Raw genomic sequence first — 25540 nt, forward strand, 5'->3', positions numbered from 1 at the left:
GCTTCCCAGTCGAGATGGGCTGCACGCAGCAGCTGCGATGGCATCAGCACAAGCGGCAGCCGCCACACGAGTGCCAGCAATCATAAACGCCATTTATTTCGGAAGCTTTGCTTACGGTTCTCTCGTTTTTCGCATTCTCTTTTTGCATTCCTCTCTGCAAAGTGTTTTGTCTCGTACGAGACCCACCCGAGTTGTTGCTCCCGTTGTTGCTGCAGTCTGGGCGTCGCCTCACCTCCGACTCCACTTCCCTGAATGCGCATGAGCTGCTCACTGAGGCATTGCGAATGGAGGAACTCCGATGGTATCTTTCAGTGTCTATTACGTTTCAGACCGTTCTGGCTTCTGGCCCTCGACGGAGGCAACGGATTCGGCAGTTTTCGGATTGCGTCGGATCGAGTATTTGCACCATGGATTTCCACCACCGCGCTTCGGATCATTCCTTCCATGGGAACAAGGAAATGACAGGAATGCGAAGTCCATAATCACTTCCCATTCTCTCCCCGTCGCGTCGCTTCCAATTGTCCAAGTTCCTTAATCTCGTCGTCGACTTACAGCTCAACCATTCTTTAGCTCGTATTGTTGTTAGCCTGTCGACAATGAGGAGGACGACGGATTTTTTCCCCAAGTCTCGTTCCTCGCACTTGAGTGCTTCTTAACTTTCCGACTCGTGGCGCCCTCAGTGGTCCTTACGAGTAATTCATTCGCTCGTCCGCCCCCCCGGTTCGCTTCATTCGGAACGAAGGAGCACACTATGCTTAACAGCCAGCGTGCCCGTACAGTCAGCTCACTTTTTGAGGCTTCTCTCGAACACAGACGCGCTGCTGACTGTAGAACCTCTCCCTAACTTTCGGCTGAGGGGTCTTGCTCTCCCCTTTTCCCGTTGGTCCTTTTGCTTCCCCTTTTCGCTCGCTCCATGACTATCTCGGCCTGCTCCTGCGTCCGCGTCTCTTATCCTCTCCGTGTATCCTTCTCTATTGCGCCTTTGCTCTCTCAATTTATCCTCCCTTCTGCGCGGTCCTCCGCGGTGGCTGCTCTTAAAGAGAGAAGAGGAAGAGACCGGCAGAGGGGGAGTTGTGGGAGAGGCGAGGCAACGAGAGATGAACGAAAACGGTGCTGGAGAATTCGAGAGGAATGGGCCGATTGCGACTCGTAGAGTCGACACTCTGTCGAGGTGAAATATTAAAATCAGGAGCATTCAATCTACGCTCGGTTTTCGCAGAGGAACTCTGACTCTGACGGGGCTCAAGCGGACCAGCGGAACGAAGGCTGGTCAGATCTCTGTGACGAGAATATTGGGGGGGATTGGCGTCCACGACACCTAATCGGAGCAGTCTGTGGAGAATTCCCCATCACCCCCTTCGGCGGCGAAAAAATCGTCGGGAAGAAGCTGCGCAATCTGCTCCGATCGGGCTTCCGGTCGGCGGAATTCCTGATCTGCCAGCTTTCACGCTGCGCGCGGGAAAGCAACAATGTAGGACCGGCGACTGGGGAGCAGACTTCGCCCCCGTTTCACAACGTCTGGGCCGATCTTTTTGAGTTATCCGGGACTGCTTTGCACCGTCGACTTATTATCCCGAGCGGACGGTTTCTACCCTGCCAGTGGCGTCTCGCTCCTTCCCCGAGATGATTCACATATTGAGCAGACTGCCTTGTCCTCTGCTCGATCCCTGACGAGCCTCGGCTGGGCTTTGCGGGTCGTCGAAAGGAGGTGCGAACGAGAAAATGGGACAGGGCGAAGCGAGAGGGAGTGCGTTCCGCGGCCGACTCGCGTGTTCCCCTGTGAAATAAATGCCAATCGATGCAACGCTGGATTTGGCTGCGAAATCAAAACCGGTGAGGATCATCGATAATCGAACTCTAGGATCAAGCGTGATCCGAACCGCGTGATCACACAGCAATGAGTGCTCCATCGACAACTCGGCTAGCTCATCCACTCTGTCGGCAGACTAGGCTTCGACGAGGAGAACCAACTGGCAACCCGGGAAGAAGTGTCGTATGGTTTTCGCGGTGCCTTTTCCTCAATCGAGAGAGCGACAACAGCTGGCAATTACGATGCTTGAGTTGAGCTCGAGGATGCTTCATCTTCCGCTGGCAGCCTCTTTGAGATTCTCGGCTGCCCGGTGATTTACCGACGGTGTTTCTCGCACCAGTTGACTACACTGGCTTGTCGCACGGAATCTCCTGACCGGTGACTACAATAGCGCCCCGAAGATGGCGCAAAACGGAGCTAAGTCTGTGAACATTCCTGCAGCGTCGAGATATGATGGAGTTGAAGAGTCTGGAAAAAAGTTATACACCCAGGAAGCATTGCCCGCAGGTGTACCGAAAGTTATATTCGACCGAGGGAGCGACGTCCATCAATTCATCAACCGAACTCGTTCTTTTCCTCGTCGGAACGCTGCCCATCTTTCACGTCTACTTACAGACACAAAAACGTTACAGAGTACTCCTACGAGGTTCCCGGTCCGATCTCAGTTCTCAGCACCTAGAAAGAGTGGAAGGGAACGTGTATCCCCTTCCTTCGAGCCAGGGGCGGATCCAGGAATTCTTCGAGGGGGCTGAGGCGGTCAATGCATAGAGGGAGGGGCGAATCTTCACCTGGGTTCTGCATCAACATTGGAAATACAGGCAGTCATCAGATTCATCGAGGGGGGGGGGCGGTTGCCTGGTTGCCCCCTCTTTGGTCCGCCCCTGCTTTAGACAAGGCTTTTCGATGAGTAAACTTCCAGAGCTGCGCTCGCCGGGACGCGTAGGTCCTTCTGCTGCCCACTGACTATACGTTTGATCGCTTGCCGTTCCACTCATCCACACGTCATTCGCAGACATGCGGCAAGAGTTGTGACTTGTGACTGGGATAGAGGTGCTGACTGTGGAAAAAGCGTTCTTCGCGTTCTCAGCCTAAAGGCGCGGCCTTTGATCGAGGTTGTCGGCAGGCGTCGGAATTTCATCAGTAGAATACCTCGCCCTCTTTTCAGTCACCTACCTTTCTGCTGCTCAGCAAAAGATTGTTGACAACGACATTGTGCTATCGTTTGGTGTTCCCGCAAACGCGATAGCCTTGGTCACCGTAGTTTTCGATATTGAAGCTAGGAGCTGATTTAAGTTTGTTTCTCCGCCGACTGGCCTCGTTTCCACCGAATAGGTATTTCTCCTCGTCCTCTCGTTCCGGCTGCATCCCCTCCTAGACCCTCGTCTGTGGCGCTCGTTCAGTCGCTCGCCGGTTCGTTCGTTCGGTCGGTTTCCCTCTGAACGACGACGACGACCACGTCAACGCTCCTGATTAATCTCCTTGCGTCGCTTACCGTTGAGAGGGTAACGGGCCGTCTAATATGGGGAAAGCGACGCCGGCAACGACGATGACAGAGGCGAGGGTAATGGCTGCTAAAGGACCGCTGTTCCCTTATTGCCGCCCACTATTCGGGGAGTGGCAAAATATAATCCATTTTTCTATTTCTCCTGTTCCCCCTCATTCGTTCCTCTAACTACCTCCGCACACGTCGCATTTTCCCTCGGCCCCCTCTCTTTCCCACCGAGCCGGATGTATACGATGACGTCCACTGGACAGTCCGACTTTTCTCGCCTTTCCGAGGAAGGCTCGCGTTACGGTCGAGGCCTCTGGATGCCTAGAAGAAAATTCTAGTGTCGTGAGTTCCTTCATAGCTCAAGCAGTCGTCCGATCTGGGACAGCATGCGAGACCGTTCGCGCATTTTCCGGGGTAAAGGCTCCAAGCTCGAACATATGACGTGGTGGCGAGCTGTTGCCCGAGCTGGGATGCAACCAGTGGCTCGCTCACCTACTACTTGCGGACGAACAATCTCCGAGGCAGAAAAGAAGACGATTGTTTGCAATGACCCGGCCCAGCATACAAAGCTCAATAACGGCGGGGTTTGAGGCCAAGCTTGCGTGTCCCGCCTTAATCCTGCGTGCTTGATCCATCTGGCCCTCTTTCCCTCTGGGCATTCATTCGTTCTCCTGGTCGTTCGTGTACGATCGCCCGGTCCGGTGAGTCGGCGTGCTCTCTTATTTTCTATTCTTGGATGGTGCCGTCGCGGAGGACGTTCTTTTCGTTATGCTGCTAACCTGTCTTGGCAGACGCTAATAACTGAGCCGCGAATGAGTCATTAAGATTTAGTTCCGTCGTCGACCTCGCTCGTTCGCTGCCGACTCTGCTGCCCACGCAGCACCTTCAGCAGGTCAGCGAAAAACCCACTTCGAGTTTTCGTGGAGAGCTCGAGACGAGCTCGGGAATCCCGTTCCCGCCTTCGGTCGGCTCTCGAATACCATCGACGCCAATCCCCGATACGATCACGATTCGATCATTGCGTCCCGGATGGTTTCGTTTCCCTCTCAATCCCCAGAGGAAACAATTTGGTTGTGAGAATCAGGTTCTCATCGACGTCGCCGTTGCGCGCGCTGCCGACCTTATCGGAATGTGTTTTCGACTCGAGTATCTTTCCGCGCGAACAACCCGACAAAGATGTGGCGATGTGCCTTCGGTATCTCCCGGCTCCCATTCAGTGTTTGCTCGGACAACAACAACGCCAGCGGTGCGCGGGAGCGCCAGCAACAACTCCGTCGGAGTACAGTGCGAGCGGCTTCGTACAAGTGTGAGAGGAACACAATTAGGTTCAGGGAATGCTCCTGCTTTAAGCAAGCGGGGCAATAATGTGAGGGTAATCAGGGGCGAAGAAGAGGGGGAACGAAAGGTGGGAGAGAGTGGACCCAGGAGAACAAGAAGATAGAGGAACGGGGAGAAGAAACCCGGCGGGGGGGGGTGACGACAGAGGATAAAGAGGGATTCGGGCTGCCGAGGGCAGCGTGCTGAACAACCACCCTACGCGAGAGAGAAGAACTAGTCACCGTCAGTGCAGGCAGAGGGTGGCAGATGGTGGTTGGTCCGTCGTTTTAGGGGAAGGGTCCCAGCTATAGGATTGCTGATGGGAGCGAGAAACGAGAGAAAATGAGAGGCAAGGGGATGGCGAACAGCCGCGGTGATGGCGGCCGCGGTGGCAGCGGTGGGTCGCCAGTGGGGATGGATATCGTGATGCGAATATATTAAACGCTTCTCTGTCTCCGCGTCGGGGTCAACAACGACAAGCGAAACAATCCTTTCGCATAACAACTCGGGTCCATTCTCTTCGGAGTTTGCGAGATTTAGAGACTAGTGAACTAGAGAGGAATAGCTGGAGTCAAGTCTCGGCCAGATTACATTCCGGGCTCGAATACGCGGCCCGAGGAGAAGAAAGGCGGCAAGGACTCGTGTGCGAGTCCTTTCAGCCGAAGTTTCCGATTGACGCCCCCTTTTCAGGGCTGCGGGGAGGTCCGCGGCGACATAAACAGGCACATGGTCCGGACCGCACCGCGACTCTGGATGCCGCCGACGACGAGAGACCACGCGCGAGTTCGTGGCTGGAGAGGAGGCTGCCGGGACGGCTGGGTAAGCGGTCGACAACCCATCCGTCCATCCAATTAACTCTCCGCTAAAGGCATGAGAGATCCACCCCCCCCCTCTCACCCCTCGTCTCCTCCCCCAACCGACTCCCCACCCATTCTCCCTGTCTTGCATTCAAATTCAGAAGACGGCGCACTGACTCGCCAGCCGGCTGGCTGCCCGGTTGGTGCGGGGAATTGGTAAGCTAGATGGTGGAAACTCCCTTCTTTTGTGGCCTGCTCCCCGTTCACATCTCGTTCCCCCTCCAGTTATTCTTCTTTTGCGGCGGCGACGAGGACGAGGGCGGCAGGGCCTACTGCCCAAGAGACCTGCTGCTTCGTTTATCTCGGCTGGCCTCGCCTCCGTAGTTCTCTTCTCCACCCCACGCAGCCACAAGCAACCGGACGGTCGTACGAAGCGGCAGACGAGCCCCCTCCGCGCTCGCCCGTTGGAGTTTCCTCTTCTCCTTCCTCCTTTTCGAAGCTTTTTTCTCTTTCCGTTGCTTGTGCACCACGATGAGCCTCAGGGCTCAATTTATTGTCCGGAAGGCTATCCACTTCCTCTAGGCGCACAAGGCATCGCTCCGTCTTTTTCGGTCTCTCCCTCTCTCCGACCCGTTATTCTTCTCCCCTGACCCTCAGCCCCTTCGCTAGGAAACTCTGATCTCCTCTGGCATGCCTTCACGCGAAAGCAGGCTTGCCCGCTTCTCCTCTTCCCCTCCTGATCTGCTCGTTCTATCTCTCTTTCCTCTTTATTTCATACGAATTCTTATCCCGTTTCTCCTCTTGCCCGCTCAAAACAAAGCATGCTAGGCAAGGCAGCCGTTCCGCAAGCCATGTTCCCGTCTGTCCGTATTCCGAGTTCCTTGTGCGTGACCTGCATCGGAAACGCGGATCACTCTTGGGAGGGAGAGGAGAATCGAGGGGAAGAAGGAGACAACGACAAGCCTCGGTATCGAACCTCTTAGCTGAACCTCTTGCCTGCGAGGCCCAGATTTTTCCACCGGATCCAGGGTATCTCCGGAACAGCGACCAACCAAGGCTCGAGGGAGGGGTAGGAAGCTTATTCATTCTCGGCATCGGTTTTTCGAATTATTTCCCCCCCCTTCCAGATTCGCCGGGAATCTCTCACCGTTCACTGGTACCAAGAAAATAGTATTTGTCCTGGATCTTGGATTCTGAAGTGAGTATAAATGCTTCGCGGAAAGTCTCCCAGGGAGATTGTTTTGCGATCATTCGTTCAGTGCTTCGCTCCGAGTGTGTTTGTGAGTGAATGTCAGAGTGCTCCTGGGGACAGTCTTCCGAGCGAGTCTTTCACCCCTGTTGTTCCACTGTGTCTCTCTACGCGCGCGTTTCCCTCCCTCTCCAACTTTTGCGCGCCTTCTCGTCCTCCGACCCAGCCGACTTGTCCGGGGTGTTCCTCGCTGTATCGCCGGTTCAAGCAAATTCATCCCATCGTTGAGCCGACTTCCAGCCAGGAAGCAGTCGGCAGCTGAGCACTGGAGACTGGGTGAAGTTGCCGTGGCGCCCTCTGGCTATGCTCCCGCCAACATACGATGGGGAAAAAAGCACCACTAGTAGGTATGTCAGCCGATAGGCGAGCAACCGTGGATAGCGAACAGCGGCGGTCCACCGACCCGCGAGTGGGGAGCGGATGCAAGGGCGTCTTGACAGCAGACTCTTCGACACGGGGAAAGGACGGGGAGTGGGGGGCGAGGGGGTCGGCGGGGAGGGAAGAGAAGGCGGAACTTGGGGATCGGAGAGATAAGCTTGTTTAACGCACTCCCCTTGATCTCGGGAGACTGCGGAACCAACCACAAAATCCGCTTTCAGTTTTGTTTCCCGAAACAAGTTTGCATGTTGTGGCTCGTTGCCACTCAACTAGCGGAGGGGAGGGGGGTTGGCGAGTCTCAAAACATAGCGACTGAGAATCGGAACCCTGAAGTCTGGTGGGATTCTGGAAGGTGCTGCGGGTTCCGGAATCTGCCCTTCGGCGATCCAGATAAAACGATGGGAATCTTGACAGTCCGCAGGCGGGACCTGCCGGAAATTAGGTCGCGAGAGTCTCACTCGCGGCGGTCGGTGTCAGATTCTCTGCGACGTAATAGGAATCATACCACATCAGTGCTGAAAACGACGGGGATTCTGCGGAGGCGCACGAAGAGATAACGTCATCCTTCCTCAACGAGGGCGCCTAAAAACCCTGTGGACAACTCTCGAGAAAAATATACGCTAGCTCAGCTTTCAGCACGCACGACAATGGAATCGTGGGACTCGGATCCAAGTCCTCCTGCGTCTACAGGCACCCCAATATAGTTGGATCCCCGTTCGGTGCGGGTGCCGCTGAACTATCAACCGGCTCTCGTCGTAGTACCTTTAGGAACAAGGTGGAAATGAACTATTTCGGATGCGGAGGGCCTACTCCGAACGCCACTGTTGGTGGAATGACACAGAATACGCTACAGAGCTCGCGTATGAGCTTCGAGGCTTCGCGCAGAGCGTGTCCGGGGTCGGCCCCACCCATACATGCTAGCTTGGCCTGAAGTTGCTCGGCGCAGAATCTACCTGGGGTCTTCAACAAATCTCTCTCCTCGTGCTTTTTCGTTTCGGACCCAACTGGGGCAGAACACTCCTAATGACCGGGATGCCCGCAAAGTTCAACGCCACATCGGGGTGAGACCGGTCGCAGAGGCTTCGGCGATACAAGCAGGAGAGGTAATTCAAATGCGAGATAACTTCACTGTCAGCTGAGCTCGGTATGAGCGTTCGATCCGGCCTGCTATCGAATCTCATAGAACAGAATCTAGACATTCAGACATGATCCCTGATTTCTAGAACATTAATCTCGAATGCTCGCAATCGAAGAACCAATCAACCACGAATAATTGAGGCGCGAAAACCAGATTTATTCAACAGAAATGCGATCTCCATCATCGTCGACTCCACAACCCATAACAAGACCTCTGGCCCGCGGCGGCCAAGCCCCCCTTCCCTTCCCACCACTCTCCTCTCAGCGTCGGAAACATTCCAGGAAGGAGCAAGATGGTTCCCGAAATGATGGACATTGCGATTGATTGAACTTCGGGGACGGAGCACCTAAGGAAAGAGCTCGCAAACAGTTTCCTATATATTTACAAGGGGTGGGGTCGACAGCGAGGCTAACTTCTTCCTTCCCTATTTCGTTTGACTAGAATTTCCGATCGTGACTCGCTGACCATAGAGCGACGGGTGCATAGGTAGCTGTGCTTCCGAGTCGAAGCTCAACTATCCTACGAGGACATGTAGGAGTAACGATTCCTCTCGTCGCGGCTTAGTTCGTTCTGCAGAGCCCGACGGACTGAAATGGAAGGTCGAGTCAGTCTGTGGAAAGATTCATTCTCATAGGATCAATAAGCCAGAGCGATGGTCGCGGAGAACATTCACGCATGCTCGACCGTCCTGTAACCGTTACACGTCTCATTAGACGAGAGGACTTCTTCGAGGACCCGAACCTCTTCGAAATGTTCTTGAGTGGCTTCTCCGCGTCTCTGCTGAATCCGCATAACGTCACAGATCCTATTTCTCTGAAGTCGAATTCTCGGCCCTTCTGCGCTCGTTTCCAATCACTGTCATTCCGAGAACTCGACGCTACTCAGGAAAGGCTGTGAGACATCATTCCGGGAATGTGAACGAGCCGGGTCATACAAGTGCGTAGGAGTGGGACGCAATACAGGCCAGACGAGAGTGAGGGTACAGAAAAAGCAGTGCGGGGAACAAAAGACACATTGAGGGAGAGAGAGAGACGAGGACGAGATACACCAGAACGAGATCGGCCGGGATCCAAGGAGAGCGAACGATAGTCAAGCAGGAGGCAACTTACGGGATCGTCTTTCTCCTCCGGTCGCCATCCTCCTCTGCCTTTCCAAGCTTCTTTGTGAGGGCGCTGTCGCGGTTCGCACAAGACTTTCGATGAGCTCGTCGCCGTCTGTACCCGACATGTACTCCCCTGTAAGCAACCATCGGACTAGTGAGCCTTGTGAATGACCGACGGATTGGATCGAAGGATGGTCGGCGGTCTGATCCGTTGATGAGCGATCCGCGAAGCGAGCATCGATGCTGAGAGTTAATGAGAATCTCTGATCGGTAGAATCTAATGATGAGTTTATTCGCTGGCGCAAAATATGATGAAAATTGCCGGACACGTCAATAGCAATGATTTGCAGATCGTTCATCGGACCCGGAATGAATCTCTAGGAACCGAACACTTTATTTTCACGAGCTGACTCTTAGTCAGCACCGGTGCAGGAGCAGCGGAGAGCTAAGGCTGGCAGGTTTGCAAACTCTCTCAACGTCTGTTCATCCGGACGTCGATGGGGGCCGGAAAGCAGCCGCGCGGGCAAGAGAAGAAAATCGCTAATTTATAATCTGGCTCCGAAACGGTTCCATGCGTCTGGCGTGGTCGCTTCTCTTTTCCTCTCTTTCCTCGCCGTCTCGTTCACTCCTGAACTATCCGGCTTCCTAGTTAGCTTTCCCACTGAGTGGCAGCTACGCTGCAGGAGCTGTCGACCGAGCGTAATGGGGAGGGAAAATCGGAACGAGAGGAGGGAGGACCAGATGGGCTAGGGAAACGAGGGGCATTGAGGAAAAACACGGTCGAGAAGAAGAAAGAGTCGGAGGAGTTTTGGGAGGGACTCGGAAAGAGATTGAGCGCGTCGAAGGAATTAGGACCCATGAGAAGGGTTTCAAGCGTGAGTTTGAGATGGGCAGAGAAAAAGGGTTTCCACAACGGGAATAAGGGAAAGTGAGCGCGTGAGGGGGAGGAATACCGGAGAGAATAAGAATTGGACAGCGTGACAGGGCGTCGAAGCAACAAAGGAATGGAGCTCGATCCCAAAGACGACGAAACAATCGGACGCCGATATGAGCGTGGAAGAGGAGGGAAATTAATAAAATGTCTCGTTCCGGAAGAGAAAAGAAGCGCACGCAACGGACGGCATGAGACAGGAAGGAAATGAGGAACTTGATGAACATCTCATTAGACTTTGGACCGCAACCCGCCGCAGAGATCAATTGGACGCAGGAATCGGGCCATAGCCTGCTGTGCGGGGGCACTCCATCACCAGCCGCCCGTCGCCGCCCGTCATTGGATACCAACAGTTCGGCCCTCTTACACGAGCTCTGTTGCTCCCTATGATTAGTCCTTCCTCTTCATTCGCGACCGATTTTGGTACTATGCGTTCTCCGAGTAGTTCACCAATGGTATTTATCTCCGCGGAGACTGAATCGTACGACTTTGAATCTGTCCAAGATCGAGCGTCGAAGCGAGAATGGAGACCGACATAGAGAACGAAACCAACCCGCCACGATTGCTTACCCTCTTTGATTGAGTTGTGTCTCGACATCTGGTTGAGAGACCCGGCACGACTGCGCCTACCCAGTGAGCCCCAGTTCCGATAATCGCCATCAGACGCATCGGACGAGTATCCATTGGACAGAATTCGATGAAGCTCCCGTTCGGACTTGGCCGAGCCCTCCCTACGAGGCAAAGTGCTCGGCCGGTCAGGAGTCGTACGACGCTGCGTGGAAAGGAGAAACTCGTCAAAAAACCGCTTGAGCACACAGAATTTCAAGGAGCTCGCACATTTATCATCAGGCCATTTCTAAGCGTCATCGCTTGCCCGGCAGATTTTCCCAAGCGTTCCACCGAGGTCTGAACCCCCCCCCCGACGCGAAAACTCGGACCCCGGCTGCGAGCGATGAGCGTGCTCCTCGCGAAAGTCATAGGAGGAAAATGTTGGTATTACAAGCTCTCCTACCGACATTCCGGTGAGGATTTTCCGTGTTCACGCAGAGAGGACTCGCCGAATACGTCGGGGGACGCGAGTGGGAGCTTTTGATAAATTCATTCTCACACTTACGGATTCGGAAACTCGGCGTGCGGTGGCGGCGTTCCGATCGGCTTCGCGGCGTTTCTTCTCGGCTTGCTCTCGAATTTTCTCTCGAGTTGTGCGGTATTCTAGAGCGAACTCAGAAATGATTTTACAGATGTTGTGAGCCTTGGCATCCTTGACCGTGTGCAATGGATGTCCGAAGTACACCATCAATTTGTGGAATCTGTCATTGAGCGATTGGAGAGGAAGCATTCGAGATTAGTCGACATCGACATATGATCTTTGATCCAGTGGATGGAAATGCTTCTGAAGATACGACAGTGGACAGGAGGCGACAGCCGCACCAACACCACTTGTTCAGCGGGGTCCGCCTGGGAATCTCCAGACGCGAGGCGCCGATAAAATTTCGCCTCGACCGGATTCGGATCCGAAGACATCTATCCGCTAATCTTTTTGCGACTGCCTTTCCGGGGCTGGTCTTCCCTGATTTTTTCCATCAGAATAATATATTCGATAAGATACTCGCTTAGCAAATTAGATCGGATTCCGTGACGGAGGCGACGCATCCGAATCGCCGGGCAGTCATGTCTGTCCATCTTCCCCAGAGTCTTCGAGCAGTCGGGATCATTGTCATCCGAATCATTTATATCGCTCACCTATTCATCACTCGCTTCTGTATAACTCCGAGCACGGTGATCCTTTCGGCGCAGTCGGATAGAAATGTCGCAATCGACGAGTAGCTCTGTTGACCGTCGTGTTTGGCGACGACCTTCAGATGCTCCCAAGATGCCTTGCAGTCAGACTCCATTTTATTCAAAGTTTTCGAGGTCTCCTCAAAATCCACCTGTGGGACAACTATCCGTAAGAGTCTGAAGGGACTCAGTGGTGCGAGGATCGCTTCAGCTGCTATGAGTCATTTTCTCGGAAGAGCCTGAACGATTCTGGCAGATCGGTGGAGGTCGAAGACACCAACCTTCGACGCCCGCGTCACTTCCGCCATTTCAGAGTAGAGATCACTAGAGTTTGGATGTCGAGACATTATGAATTCCACCACATGGAAGAGCAGACTGTGCTTGTATACAGTGTCCTTGACTTCGGGAACCTGCAGGTGGAGGAATGGGGTTAGTCCGTGAGATCAGGTCGTCTGCGTGATCGGAACAGCTGATACTCGCGAGAGAGGATTGGGGCCGGGATCGAGATCCGGGGGTTTTTCCGCATAACATTTGGACCTGGGTACCTTGGCGAGATAGTCGAGCTGGAAACCTTTGACTGGCGCGCCATTCAGGAAATTACCAATGGCAAGCACGGTGGACAACACGTGGCGGAAGGTTTTGTTCGATTCGATCTGGACAATAGCTTGCTTGAGATCCATGAGGGGCTCCGCCACTTCCTTCTCGAGAGCGTTGTAGTCTAACACGAATGCCCACAGCCTGTAACGGAAAGCGAAGAAAAAATTGAATTTCGTTGCGTCCTAGAGAATTCTGCGGTTGTCGTCTACCGTCAGAGTATTCCGTCTCCTGTCTCTCGTGGTCGGACCAGGCTCGAATGAGCAGACGAGTATACATGATGCCTATTCCCGTATTCCATCGCACCGGAGATTTCGTAGATGGAATGTCTCCCGCTACTCGGCGACCGACGTCGACAATCTGAACCGGGGACCGAAGCTCACTCACCCCCGCTGCCTTAATATCATGACCTTGGAGCTCAGAAACCGGCTGGCTGAATATCAGAATCGAGATTGGAGTCTTACCTCAGTCGCGGCTCGAGTTCCGAAATCGAAGACAGAGTCAGCAGGAATTGCTCCGCGTTTCCCAGTGGAACCTCCGGACTCGACATCTGAGCTTCGACGATCTTGTTCATTTCCTCGGGCGTCGGCATCATCGTTGTGAGTATCTTTTCGATGCCCTCACGGTTCATGATTGTTGAGTCCATCTTCAATATAGCAGTGCGTATCGTTCTCGGGTTCGGTAGCTTGGTCATGCCGATGTTGATGGCATTCGATCGTTTGGCATCTAATACTGTTATCTCGTTCCGTTTACCCTCTTGTTTCTGGAAGAGAGAGCCCTTTACCCTTCGACTCGATAGGTCGACCTCTCTGGAAGTGCGGCGCGATTCGGCCCCGCGTCAACCTACCAGGGACTCTGGCTTTCATACCTGTTTCATGAGGTCTTTGGCCTTATTCTCGAAAAGCTCCTCCAGCTTGAGCGTGTCGACCTCGACCCGACTGAGCTCATCCCAGATCGTGTTTTGTTTCTTGATCCTCGCCAGCAGATTGGGGTCCTCCTTGATTTCCTTCCAAAATAACTTGACAGTCTTTTTGTTCTTCTGAATGGTCGCCGCTTGGCTGCCTTCGCTCCTGCGGAACGAAAGTAACGACGTGAAGCGACATTCTCGCTTACTCACCCACAACACGGAGTAAGTAGTTTCAAGAGCGATCGGCGAGTGGCAGAGAACCACCGACTTGTTCTGATAGGAATGAATTTCACCGCGAAATTCAGTTTAAAGATTTCCTGTCGCAGTCTCTCTTGTCCGCTTACTTGTTAGCTGCCCAAGGCGGTTGATTCGGGAGATGTTGTTTTTGTTGAAGGAATGTCGGAGTTCCGCCTCGCGGAGACCCGAACGGGGGCGGAGGCGGCGTGGGAGCTCCGAACGGAGGTGGAGGAGGGGGTGGAACTCTGATACCGAAGGCCCCGGGAGGAGGAGGCGGGGGCGGGGGACCGGCCGAGCCGGTGGGCATTGGCGGCGGGGGCGGCGGACCGCAACCGAACGAGCCATTCATCGAGGGCATACTCTCAGCCAGAACTCCCACGTCGTCGTCCTCACTCAAATCGGTGAAGTCAAAATCATTTATGAACAAAGGTCTCCTCAGAGTCTTCACAAAGTCCTGCCACTGAACGGGGCTGCCTGATTTCCAGATCATATCTTGAAGTATGTTCTCGCTCCCATCGAACTTTTGAAGATTGCTCGAGAATTGATTCGACTTCATCGAAGCCGGGCCTCGATGTCCATACGGCGGAGCTTCCGGCTGGGGTTGTCGCGAAGGAATAACGGGAGCATCCAAGGAAGTGGGCGGCCGCATAGGGGGAAAACTAGGGCTTTTTTCTGCATGAGACACCTGCCAAGAGAAGTTATGTTCTTTCGTTCCCCTTCCCCAACAGCGACCGAGCACGCTACTACTACTCGAAGACTCCGATGCTGAGAGCGACTCGGATTGGATGTTTCCGAGGGAGAAAATGCGAAAAAGTCCGTTTGAAAAGCCACACAATACCTGCGAGTGGAGCTGCTGCTGAGGCTGTTGATTGAAATGTTGATTCAGAGGTGTGTTGATACCTCGCGCTCGCTCAGGAATTTTCGGGATGTTGTCCTGAGCCTGGTGCAAGGGAGATAGATCGATGAGCTGTCTCCGGGGAACCTCTTGTCGCTTGGGCGGTTCGGCTTCCTGCTCCTGAATGGTTTGCTCGAAAATATTTTTGAATTGCCGCACATTGGCTGAATGCTGGGAAGCCTGGCCCTGACACATATCCATCGGAGAGTTCTCTTCATCTTCCAAATAATCTCGACTCATGTGATCGTCTTTCCAGCGTCTCATCGCGGGTGTCAGGTCATTGTCATCGAAAGACGTCGGATCCTCCGCGGAGCGGATGAGGTTTTGAAGCAGCGGTGACGGCTTGATTTTTGCCGGTGGCCCATCATTATGACTGTGACGTCGACTTTTCCTCGACGGATTCTGTTTCCGATTCCTACGGTAGGAACTCGGTTGATTAGAGCTCTTATCTCGAATAGAGGAGGGAACCTCCGAGACCGAGGTCGAGGACGTGGAATCAGGTCCCGTCACCGATCGGAGGAAGATTTCCCCTCTGCTATTCGGCTCTGGAGGATCTCACCCGTTCGTTCAAAAACCTCGTTCACCCCGGGACTCACCTGACGCAGGCCGGAACTTTGATATTAGGTGGTGCGTCACCGTCTTCGAGACGGAGAACGTTCTCGTAGATCTGCAGTTGTTGCAGAAGGTCGTTTTCGACGCCTTGTTTGGACATATAGAACTGGACGATGCGTTCCATCCCCATATCTTCGAGCGAGTCAACAATGTCGTAATAGCTGTCCTGATCGGGAACGCCCTCCAGGGTCTGGCAACGAGAGTTCTCTTTAGAAAAACTCTGCTCTACGGATCGAGATCACAAACATAACATCCTCGCCAACACTGATCGTTGCGTGCGAGGTTACACACAAACCGAGAAGACCCAGGCACTTATAACACGATGAACAATAAATTATGACTCATGGACACCTCATTGGAGCCATTAGATGGCATAGATCGATATCCGTGGTGGAGCAGGAAGCGGGTCACAGGATCAACATCTGAGCAGGAATCTGCCCAAGTCACTCTCCACGCCGAGTACTCGTCTAGCATACTGTTTTTCCCTATATTCGATTATAGGGGAGCCAGTTCGCCAGTCAATTTCTCACTTGCTTCGGAAATTCGTCATTTTTGCGCCAGTGAACAAACTGCGAGTGAGGCCGCAGTAAGAACAGCGGTAGCGGCGGCGGTGACGGCGAGAGTCTTGAAGGCTGCTCGCCTATTCACCGTAGCTGAAGCATTCGATGGAACGACTTCCGAGCACAATTTCTTAAGGAGCTGACTTTCTGTTGTTGGTCGAAGTCCGTCGCCGTCGACGAATGATGTTACGGCACCACTTATTTTTCTTACCCCACTCGCGCGCCTGACTGAGTTCGGGCAGCCCGGATAACTTCATGACTAGATCGGACTTCTGGCAGAACAGCGGTGCCTTCCACCCGGCGATAAGACTTCTCCAGGAATTCGGGCAGGTGCGGGGAAGGATCCGAAGAATAATGATGTCCCGAGCCTCACCTTGTTGATCAGCGATATCGAGTAGATCAGGAGCTCCATGTCGGCGTTGTCTCTCTGTGATAGAATCTTCATCACGCTCGACCACGGTCTCATCCCGTGGGTTTGCTGAAGTCGGAACATGGCTCGGAGGAGTTCATAGCAATTCGAATCCGAGTATTCGAGGAAAACCAACAGAAGCTTCAGCGCGGCCTTGACGACCAGACGGTACTAGAAAAGAACGCGAATGCGACGCGATTAACGTTTCGAGCAATGTTTGCATTCGCATTGAACCGAGACCTTACGACAAAAGAGATCGGACCGGCGCCCCGACTTTCGCCAAGGCCATAGTCTCTGAATCTTCAAAATTCAGATTATTTTTCGGTGGGTTTACGGAACTAAAGAAGCGAGCAACGCAATGTGGCATCGATGGGGCAACAGCTGGCCGGCGCTAAGCGCGAGTAGCCCTTCGATACGGCTCCTTCACGCGAGAAAGTCGCATGGTAGGCTATCATTTCCTTAGATGAGCATTCACTTACGTTGGACTGAGTCAACTGGTACAGCCATTGGATCGTGAGATTGTGTCGGATCACGCCGTGCATTCCATCTATATAGAGCATCACTTGACCAAGGGCTGCATGGAAGAGATGGGAATAATGAGAAGACGAGATCCTTCGCGCAATCGGTGGGGTTCATGGTAGAGTGCATGCGGTAGAATTTGTACGTGCGGCGAATACAAGAGCCCCGGATATCTGGATATCCTCATCATTTAGCCTGTTGGAATCGTCAAGAGTCATCACCTCTGAGTATGTAGTTCTGGTAGTTGTGATCGCAATTCTGTCCGATCTTGATCAGAACATCGAGGCCACGGTTCTCAACGAAGGCTTGCACCAGATCCTTGTCATCCTGGAACACTTGTTTCAGAGCGAACAGGGCCCGGCGTAATTCGGTTCCGGCTGAATTTACTAATTTGTCTAGAATCGAGAGGGAATCGACTCATTAAACGCGGGACGGACATTGCTCGAGTAGGCGTCTTCGGACCGCGACGAGTTCCCAAACAACGGGGATCACCGGGAAGAGTCGTCATTGACGTCAGTCTCGCCGTGAAAGAAGCCAGTCAGGCTCATAAAATCGAGCTATTTCGATTCGCGACCTTCAGACGTATAGTGTTCGGCACATGCGTTCTGAGACTCCTCACTCCGGGTATCTCGAGCTACGCTTTTTTCTGAAGGCGAAAAAAGTCGATTCGACCGTGTCCTCGAAGCGCCCACCCTTTGTTTTCAAGAAATTTAGTATGTATGTCATTGTGTCAGAGAAGGTGTTGACGCGTTGGGTCATCGCGATCGTCGAGGAAATTTCCGACTCATACGTATTCGAGTGTCACCGGCTGAGAAGCGGCTGTCTGACTATTTTTGCGCTCTGGAATTATTGCAATGCTCGCTTCGAAAACTCACCTATAATCGCATGGACTCGGACCGACAGCTGACTTCGGAGAACGACTGACGCCTCCTCTCTGAGACAGGCGGATGAAGAACTGTTAATTTCATATTCTCTTGCAGTCGGGCGCCCGAATTCTCCCGTTTCCCGATTTCCCATGAGGAATAGCATACGATTATAGCATCATACATACTTTTCGAAAGCCGAGAACTCATCTGGTTGCTGTTCGATAGATGATTCCAAGTCCAGATAAACTCCACCTTCTTCTGAAGGACGATACACTTGCAGAGACGAGTCATCCACCTGTAACGGTCACGTCTTTGAAATACCTCCAGAACTGATACAGATGGGAGGTTCCGGGTGCAGGACGGGGACGATCGGCCACTATCCACTCGGTTCGTAGTCTTTGGGGGAGAAGCCCGGAATTTTCGAACGCTTGGAACACTAGGGCACAGCTTGTACCTTATGTGGAGCCCTGAGGAATCTATGAAGCGCCGAAAGTTGCCTATTCAGAGGAATAGAGGCATTGAAAGTGAACGTAGGCGCCACCGAGAGCGCAGGCTGGGGAGCACAGCTCGTCGACCCGAACGGATCGATGTCGTCGATGAATTGCACTCTGCAGGAGAACATCGCCAGGGTCTGAACTTTTCACGGAGCACCGAAGGAAAAACAACGCTACACAGGGGATCGCACAGGATAGAGAATAGCGTTGGGGGCCGAAAGCAGATGTTCGTTCTGCCCCCTGTAAGAAGCATTCACGGAGAAAAGTAAATAGAGTAGGACATATAGGGTTGAGCAGCACCCGTTCGCAGACTGCGTTAGAGTGTCCAGAGAGAAGATGCGAGAAGAGTCGACGACGACTAGAGAGCGCGAGCTTCGGGGTGAGACCCGGCCCGCTTGAATCATAGTGTTGCTTGCCCGAGATGTGGGCAACCCGAATCGCTGTCGTGTCGGCCGATGCTTTGACTCATTCACTCACGGCTGCCCTGCACGTGTACAATCACTGACACACTCGTTCTTGGAACAACCATCAACACTTTGTCGCTAATTTTCGAGGACAAGCGTTCGCCCTTCGACCATGAGCCTCGCTCCCCGAATCCGATATCCTTTTCCCGATGTCTTTCCGGCACCTCACTGATTGCGGATAAGATAAGAGAAATAGACTCCATTTCGAACGTGTTCCACGTGAAGCGCGAGAATCGGACGACTCACGCGTCTGAGCAACTTTTCGGAAACTCAGCAACTTGTTCCCCGAAGGTCCTTCACCCTGGTGTCCGAGGCTAAATATATCCCGTCCCCGGAGCTTAGTAGCCACTCATTAACCGTCGGAGTGCTCACCGGACATGTGCGCTCTGACATTCATCCCAATCTTTGTCTGCCGTCGTTGAGTCTATTCTGACCACTCACCTTGTTCACGACGGCTTGGCCTTTGCGGACTTCCCGGACTCGTATGGAAGTGCTGTCGAATTCTTCGACACCGGAACTTAATTCGGCCCGCATAGAAGTCTTCGGAGCGTGGACTTTCACTTGAGACGCGTCGATTCTGAACAGCGCGAACGGATCGGATGCTTTCTCGAAGGGACAAGCGGAGGGACTCTCCGCTCCTAGGATCTCATCGATATCTATGAAAGTCCCGATGAAGTTCCCCGGCGGGTTCATGTGCGCCTTCGGAGGGTGTCTCTTGGACGGTGACAAAGGTTCGGATTCATGGCGCTTCTCGTTCTCGAACCTCGACTCCATGGCATCGAACGAGTCACTGTCGCAGAACTCCAAGAAGGAGTCGATATCCTTGAAGGTGCCGATGAACTGAGTTTTTCCTTTCCGTACAGGGGACGCCGTCGACGCTCGCTTCGACGATACGATGATTTTGGGCAGCGGTGGTGCACTCTGCGGCAGATTAGCCAAATCAGCTGCTATCGACTGCAAGCAAGTCGCTCCATCGCTCAGCTTGACATCGTTGTGTTGTGTGGTGTTAGCTACCGGTGCGTGTGTCTCACTGGTATGCGGTTTTTGCCAAGGCGCCGATGGTGCTGTTTCGTGGACTTGTTGATGGATGGCCCAGGATGGTCTTGTGTCGGTGGAGGGTGATATCCTTTCGTTCTTGAACGAGCTGGATCTTTGGAGTTCCTGCGAGCGTTTTGCCTGCTCGTTGCTGTCTGTATCGACTTTGATATTCTCCTGAAATTCGCTCTTCCTGTCGGAGGGAACAACTTCCACCGAAACCGGTCTCCGTCGGCTCTGTGCAAGCGCCCTGTGTTCTTCGGCCTTCCGCTGGATCTGTTCCTGTTGACTCTGGAGATACTCGAAGAGATCGAGCTCTTCCCGTGACATTGACTGCTTCGACATCTGCTGACGTGTGTCCGTCGAGGAGGCTTCGATCACGCTTCCGGGTCGACTGCGATTCGTTTGAGGAGAAGCCTCTTTCGACTTCGAGTCGCTCTCTCGGGACCTCCTCTTGACGAGTTCTTTTCTCCGAGCTGGAATTCCCACGATTTCATAATCGCTGGAACTCATGTCGCCCTCTTGCTGCTGGAGACGGGAAATCTGCGGAGGCATCATCGGTGATGGACTCCGGAAGCTGACGTTTTCATAAACCTGTTGAGCGTCGGACTCGGTGTCGGTCGCGCCCGGTCGCTTGTATATCGGTCGATATGGATGAGTGATACGGTTTAGCGCAAAAGCTTTCGGTTCGGTCTCTTGCCATAACTGTATTGTGGGTCGGTCATCTGTGTTTGCACATGCATCGGAGCTTTCAGGCGTGAATGTCGGTCCCGTCGAATTACGAATTTGCGATCGATCGTAAATTGTCTTAGTCCGGTGTTTGAATATCGAGTCCCCGTCTCCCTGCTGTGTTACGTCGGCTTGTTTCCCGTCGGCTATGATCTCCGACGACCTTGCGAGGCCCGGTGGTTCTGGAGCTATGGTCACCGTTCCAGACATGACCGGAAAGTGGGCCTGGCTCGAGTTGGATCTCTGAATGAGGATCGGTTTCGATTGTGAAGTGAGGGTTTCTGCGGAGTTCGATTTCTGTATTTCTTGCGTCGGCACCGTTAATTCATGGCAGGTGGATTTCTTATCATCGAACGGTTTCCGGAGTGAGTAGACAACCTCTGGAGATTTTTCCGGCGATAAGATTTTAATGAAAGCGGGTCTCTGCACACCGTTAGTAAGCGTTTCGGTATTGGTGCGATTTGGGCCGTCCCCGACAGAGGGATCTTCAACGGGGCTCACTTCAACCCCTCGGAAAACTACCGTGGCACTTTTCTCGATACCGTCGCCGGCATCGTCTCCGGAAACGCTCGACGAGGCGCTCCCTATCTCGGGATGCAAGTCGACGTGATTCGGTTTAGAGGGCGACGGCGATTTCTTCTCTTTGGTCTCGTCGGCATCACCGTCTTTCTGGAGTTCTTCCTCGCATTCCGTGTCGTCCTCAGCCCGGGCCAGGGGTGCGTCCACCAAGGATTGCTCGAAATCTTGAAGCTTCCCGACGCTTCGATGCTCCGGCGGAGAGGGCGCGCGGTCTTCGAGGGTATTCCCCCGAGACGGTCGCTTCCGACGGAACGAGCGCCGTTTTTGCGAGACGTCGTCCTCGTCCGAGGAGGACGACGAACCGGAATCGCCACGTACCCGAGAAGTGGACGGGGCTCGCTTCACTTCGTGTCTGTGTACACTCCGCTGCGAATGACTTCTGGATACTTCGCGGCGTGATGATGCCTCACATTCGGAATCGTCAGACGACGACTGCAGTATCTCGGTGTCTGATTCCTTCTCCATCGGTTTGCCTGCGCGCCGCAAGGCCTTCCTCTTGGCTTTCTGGAGCTTCAGATATTCTTCCCTTTCTTTTTCCGAGAGATTCATGTTCAGAACCGATTTCCGGAAATCCTTATTCATGTTCGCTAATCTCAGTTTTTCCTGTTCTATAGTGTCGTTGACGACAGGCTCGTCTTCCCGTCGTTTACGACCGGTCTCTTGGGGATCGTGCTTCCGAGGAGACTCCCGGCTCTCGTCGGGAGACTTGTTGTGCCCTACGACATCGTCTCGGCTTTTGCGGTTGTCCCTGGATTCTTCCCAGCTCGTCCGTTTCTCGCTCAGGTCCTCTCGACTTTTACGGGACTCGTTGACGTCGTCCCGGCTTCTACGGTGATCCGACATGTCCTCCCTGCTTTTCCGCCTCCGAATTTCTCTCGATCTCCGGCGTTCTTCGTTCGGCGACGGAGATTTCTCCGAAGGCCATTGCGGTGAGACCAATTTCTCAGGCGAAGTCGGTGACGTGTCCGACGATTGGTTGACGGACGGTCGAGCCAGCTTATTGTTCGCAGTTATGCTGGCAGCTGACGGTGCCGTCGCCGTGGAAAACTTCCCATAGTAGGCGTACGCGGGCACGGCATCGGTCGGCGACGTTTTCGACTGATGGGTGGCTTTCTCCGGGGACGGTATCGCGAGTTTGGGAGCGAACGCTTTCTTTATGTCCTGCGAGTCAACTTGAACCGACGCGCAGATTTTCCCCACCGGCAGACGTTTCTTTGCCGGTCTTTCTAATTTGCTCATCGAAGAAATGCGGTTTTCATCGTCTTCCGGACGGTAGGTCGTCGAGGGAGAAGTCGACCGGCTGATCAGATACTCGACGGTCTTGCCGGAATCGCTGTCGGAGTCTTCCGAGTCAGAGTTGCAGAAATCGGCGGGAGCTAAGTTTGGCTTCGTTTCGGGCGCTCTATACGAGGATGTCCGAGACAGACTGCTATACGGCGACCTATTCGGGGGAACGTAGTAAACTCGACGCGTCGGCGTCTCGAAGGGCTGATAGGAGACCGATGGTTGTCTCCAGGACGAGGGGAGGGTCGGTTTCGGCTTCAGGCTGTACTGCTGGATTGCTTTCGCCACGGAACTAAGTTCGCTCGCTATTCTCGAGTTCTCGTACGAGTTCTGCCGGGAGAAAGGCGACGGGGAACGGGTGGGAGTGGCTGCGCCCGACCGAATCACATCGGATTGGTATCCGGCGGAACTGTATCCGCTTGTTTTATCGCGCGGTACATCGAGAGGAGAGAGTACGTTTTTGTATTCTTTGCCATGATGGGCCACGTCCGAACGTTCCGGAAGTTTGAGTGACCCGCCCCTCATCGGCAAACCATACCCCGTGGGGTTTCGTTCGTTCCTGTATCCGAAGTCGCTCGGCGAGGAATCTTGCCGCTGGAACGGGACCCGACCCGGAGGTCCGGATCTCTCCCCGTAGTCTGCGCGGTTCAGAGTATTTTGACTTCCGAACTTCATCGCTTGATAACTCCTCGAAGCGTCGTAACGTGACGCTGGGCGTTCCCCGTACGAGTCTTGCCGTTCGAGATTCCCGCGGGAGCCGAAATTCATGCTTTGATAATCCCGCGAACCACCGCTGTCTTGCCGTTGAAACACCGGTCGCGACGCCGGTCTCTCTGAGCTTGCATCTTGTCTGCTCTCAGAGCTGGTTCGGTTCCCGAGCGCTATGCTCTGGTAGTCTCGGGATCCGCTGTCTTGTCGCTGGAGCACCGGTCTGGACACCGAGAGCTTATCTTGTGAGGACGAGGAGTCCTGTCTCTGGAAGCTCCTGGATGGGGATTTATCTCGAAACGACGAATTCGGCTCCTGTTGCGAGTAGAGATTCAACTTCGAGCTGTACGGCGACGGATACGCGCTGCCCCCGTTGCCTCGATACGAATCGTAGAGCGACCGGCTCTGGGTGGACGGTCTCTCGTAAGAGCTCCTCTGGCTCCTATCGTTGTAGTCGATGTAGGAGTTCCTCACGTCGGATTTGGATGCGTCCGATGTGTAACCACTCCTGCCAGGCGGCGGTAGATGGCTGGAGCGTTGGTCTGTGCTCTGACGAGCATTATCTGACAGGTGACCGGACTTGGCATGGTCGGACGTGTAACCAGAGCTCGATGGTGTCCGGTATGAGTGAGCTGCCGCTGAGCTCCCAGTCCTCGAATCGTTCAAGGTACTTTGGTATTTGTTCGCTATGGATGAACTCGCTGAGGATAAAGCGGCACTGGGTCTGTAGCTGCTTCCGAAGCTGAGATTGTTGAATTGTGAGGAGAATGAAGGCGACGCCGTCCGACGATACGATGGCTGCAACGGAGGAGGATAAAGTTCGATCTTAATTAGGTCTCGTCAAGCATCGACGTTCATAGAGCATACATATGCTTGAAACCGTCGTGGTTTCCGCGGAACTGGCGAATCTGAGGTCATCAAGGAGCCGGAATAGAAAGGAGTTGGACCAGCTCGGCTACACACTTCCCCCTCAGATCGGTCGTGGTAAGATTATCGGGACGAAAATCTTCGGAAATGGAAGAGTCTCGGAGAACGAAAGTTTCTTCGAAGACTGTTTTTCTCCCGTTTCCTCTGTTGTTGAGCTCAAGACGCTCCAGAAACTTCTAAATGAGCGTCAGTTCCGTCTCAAGGATTAGGCTTCAGAATCTGCATGACGGCACCTGTCGATGAGCTCGGGAACCTCCCACTCAAATGGATTCCAAAACCCGAGTGAATCACCGCGGAACTTGTGAGTAATCATCTCTGACGAAGAGGGGAACGAGCGGGTGTACCTACGGCTCTACTGGACGATCACAGCATTTTCGAGAACCTCTGTCGACGAGATTGAATAACTCGCCTTCTTCGCGCTGAATGAGTATCATCATAACAATGATTTGTATCGACCGATCGATCTTCCGTGAAAACTCTGCTCTCTCGCGTGATTCGAGAGCTGAATATCCTCATCTGTCATTTGGATGCCGCACCGCGACCATAAGGAAGACTTATACCTGATAGAAGCCGCAATAGATAATGAATTTTGAACGTTGCTCAACAGATTAGGAGCTTAAGACGCCGAGAGCCGGACCCGATCCGGGAAGATCGAAGCCGCCGAGTGGGTCGGGTAAACGTATTTTATACCGACTGAGTGGTTTGCTTACTCCGCAAGCCTTTCGAGAGCAGAGAGACAATGAATGCTCGGCCCATTTAAACCAAACACGGCTCTGGGCTCTACGATTTTTTCTTTAGGTTCCTCGAAAACTTGAGAATCCTTCGTCACGCGCTTTCCGGATGAGATTCGATGAAATTCATGATTCCTCAAGCCTTGGGAATAACAAAGCCGTACTCGAAGTTGAAGTCCAGAGCTCACAACCACCGAGACGGATAGTTCTACCGTAATATTGCCTAAAGCTTCATAGAGCAATACTCACGTAGTAGCTGCCGTAGCGATTCGACATTATCACTTATCGCTCACTCAAACCTCAAAATCACCTAAAGCTAGAATTTACACAATCGAGGGAAGCCTAATTTTGACACATGTTGGCCGCGTTAGCCAGTTGCCCGGTCGGGCCAATGCTCGAAGAGAGGGTTAGAACAAGACGCAGAGCTGCGGTCTGGAGGCGGCCATAGTCTTTGCTGACTTGCTGAGTATATTTAGGTTTCAGAGAGGAGAGTTCTGGCCACCGGAGACACGCTCGGCTCTTTTTCTTTCCAGGAGGGGTTTCGCCATCCGGAAGGGACAACGGAACGTATGCCAGCGGGGCGCTAAGCGGGCATAGGATCCGAGATTTTGTCTGACTTTCCTTCCCCCGGAATACGGAGGGCGCATTATGTACCGGCTCCGCGTCCTCCAAGAATCGGCCTGCGAGCGAGGGGATCTACCAAATGAGGATTGAGGCCTCAATATCCTCTCGAACATCGATCGATCCTCTTGCGGAGGATGTCGATGGAGAAAGAATAGATCGTCTGAGGACTCCTCTCTGGGAATAGTTCTAAGTGAAGATCTAATACGATGTCTTAGATGCATCGTGTTCATGTATACTGTGTACCGTACTCACGTGAGTCCTGATTTCAGGTATTGCCACCACGGCACTCCTGGCTTCGGGTTCCGGGGGCCCAACAGACTTCTGCAGTTCAGATTGTTATCAGTCATCGGGTTAACACCGGAATGCCCCTCAA

General features: G+C 53.5%; 1 protein-coding gene across 1 annotated transcript; it reads right to left on the reverse strand.

Moving 5' to 3' along the window:
- Nucleotides 1-8700: 8700 nt before the first annotated feature.
- Nucleotides 8701-24819, reverse strand: LOC100905305 (Formin homology 2 domain containing). The gene is made up of 21 exons (XM_029112898.1): nt 24793-24819; nt 23139-23683; nt 21614-23015; nt 18992-21523; nt 17778-17887; nt 17602-17660; nt 16948-17121; nt 16687-16781; nt 16172-16378; nt 15223-15428; nt 14565-15041; nt 13839-14396; nt 13456-13657; nt 13052-13350; nt 12539-12731; nt 12275-12403; nt 11958-12145; nt 11329-11524; nt 10785-10986; nt 9291-9416; nt 8701-8768 (listed from the first exon to the last, which is right to left on the reverse strand). The coding sequence occupies exons 1-21, from the start codon at nt 24817-24819 to the stop codon at nt 8701-8703; spliced, it is 7995 nt and encodes a 2664-aa protein (XP_028968731.1).
- Nucleotides 24820-25540: the final 721 nt, after the last annotated feature.

The sequence above is a fragment of the Galendromus occidentalis genome, unplaced genomic scaffold (assembly GCF_000255335.2).
Source record: "Galendromus occidentalis unplaced genomic scaffold, Mocc_1.1 scf7180000077533, whole genome shotgun sequence".
Lineage (NCBI taxonomy): Eukaryota > Metazoa > Arthropoda > Arachnida > Mesostigmata > Phytoseiidae > Galendromus > Galendromus occidentalis.